Source organism: Phaethon lepturus, unplaced genomic scaffold (genome assembly GCF_000687285.1).
Source record: "Phaethon lepturus isolate BGI_N335 unplaced genomic scaffold, ASM68728v1 scaffold5836, whole genome shotgun sequence".
Taxonomy (NCBI): domain Eukaryota; kingdom Metazoa; phylum Chordata; class Aves; order Phaethontiformes; family Phaethontidae; genus Phaethon; species Phaethon lepturus.
In genome coordinates, this window is record NW_010546824.1 from 9,314 (window position 1) to 10,050 (window position 737).

General features: G+C 37.4%; 1 protein-coding gene across 1 annotated transcript in view; it reads left to right on the plus strand.

Moving 5' to 3' along the window:
* Window positions 1-409: 409 nt before the first annotated feature.
* The window catches only part of LOC104622595 (glutamate receptor ionotropic, delta-2-like), a 47,016-nt gene continuing 46,688 nt past the window's right edge, over window positions 410-737 (plus strand). The window contains exon 1 of the mRNA XM_010289430.1: window positions 410-478. Coding sequence (XP_010287732.1) covers window positions 410-478 — 69 coding nt within the window. The remainder of the gene's footprint in view (window positions 479-737) is intronic.

Below are 737 nucleotides of genomic sequence, written 5' to 3' on the forward strand. Positions count from 1 at the left end.
TGAGTGGTTGGTTGTTTCTCTGTACCCAAGGTAAGCATCAACCATCATGTAAGAATGCAGGCAAGTTATATTTTCAGAGAAGCTAAATGACAGGTCAGTATCTACTAAATTCAGATTGAAAGGCAGTTAGTCCTGGAGAGATCCCTGAGAGAACACCTCTGTCCATAGAAGCCCAAGATATATGATAGCATCAATGCAAAGCGTCTCGTAGCCAAATTCCTTTTTCTGCATTGTCTGTTGCAGTCTATTCTCAATACTGTGAGGTGCCTATCCAATGGTCTTCTCCTCGATCATCTTTAAATGTGATTTTTAACCTGGCTGAAAATCACTGCTGTTTTATTATCAATGAGTAGTATAAGCTTTAATTAAAACTAGTGTAATTACTTTCATCAGAGTTCCGCTAGGAAAGATGGGCTGGTATAGACAGCATGCCAAAATTATGGTAGCTATTATTTCTCCAATTAGTGTATTACTGAAAGTAAGATAGAAGTATTGTTACAGCCATACAACTTTTGAAATATTTTTCATCAACATAAGTCCTTCCTGAGCTCTTCTAAAGAAATACATATGCCCCCAAACCCTGGATGCTGTCATCCATTGCACACTGGTATTTAAAAGTACAAACTGATATCCCTAATTGCTTCATTTGCAATTTAAAGATGAATCTGTGTGCAAGCCCTTCCTTTACTTTCCATCCCATTGATTCCAGAAGGTGTTCTGTTTATTTTGTACATTCC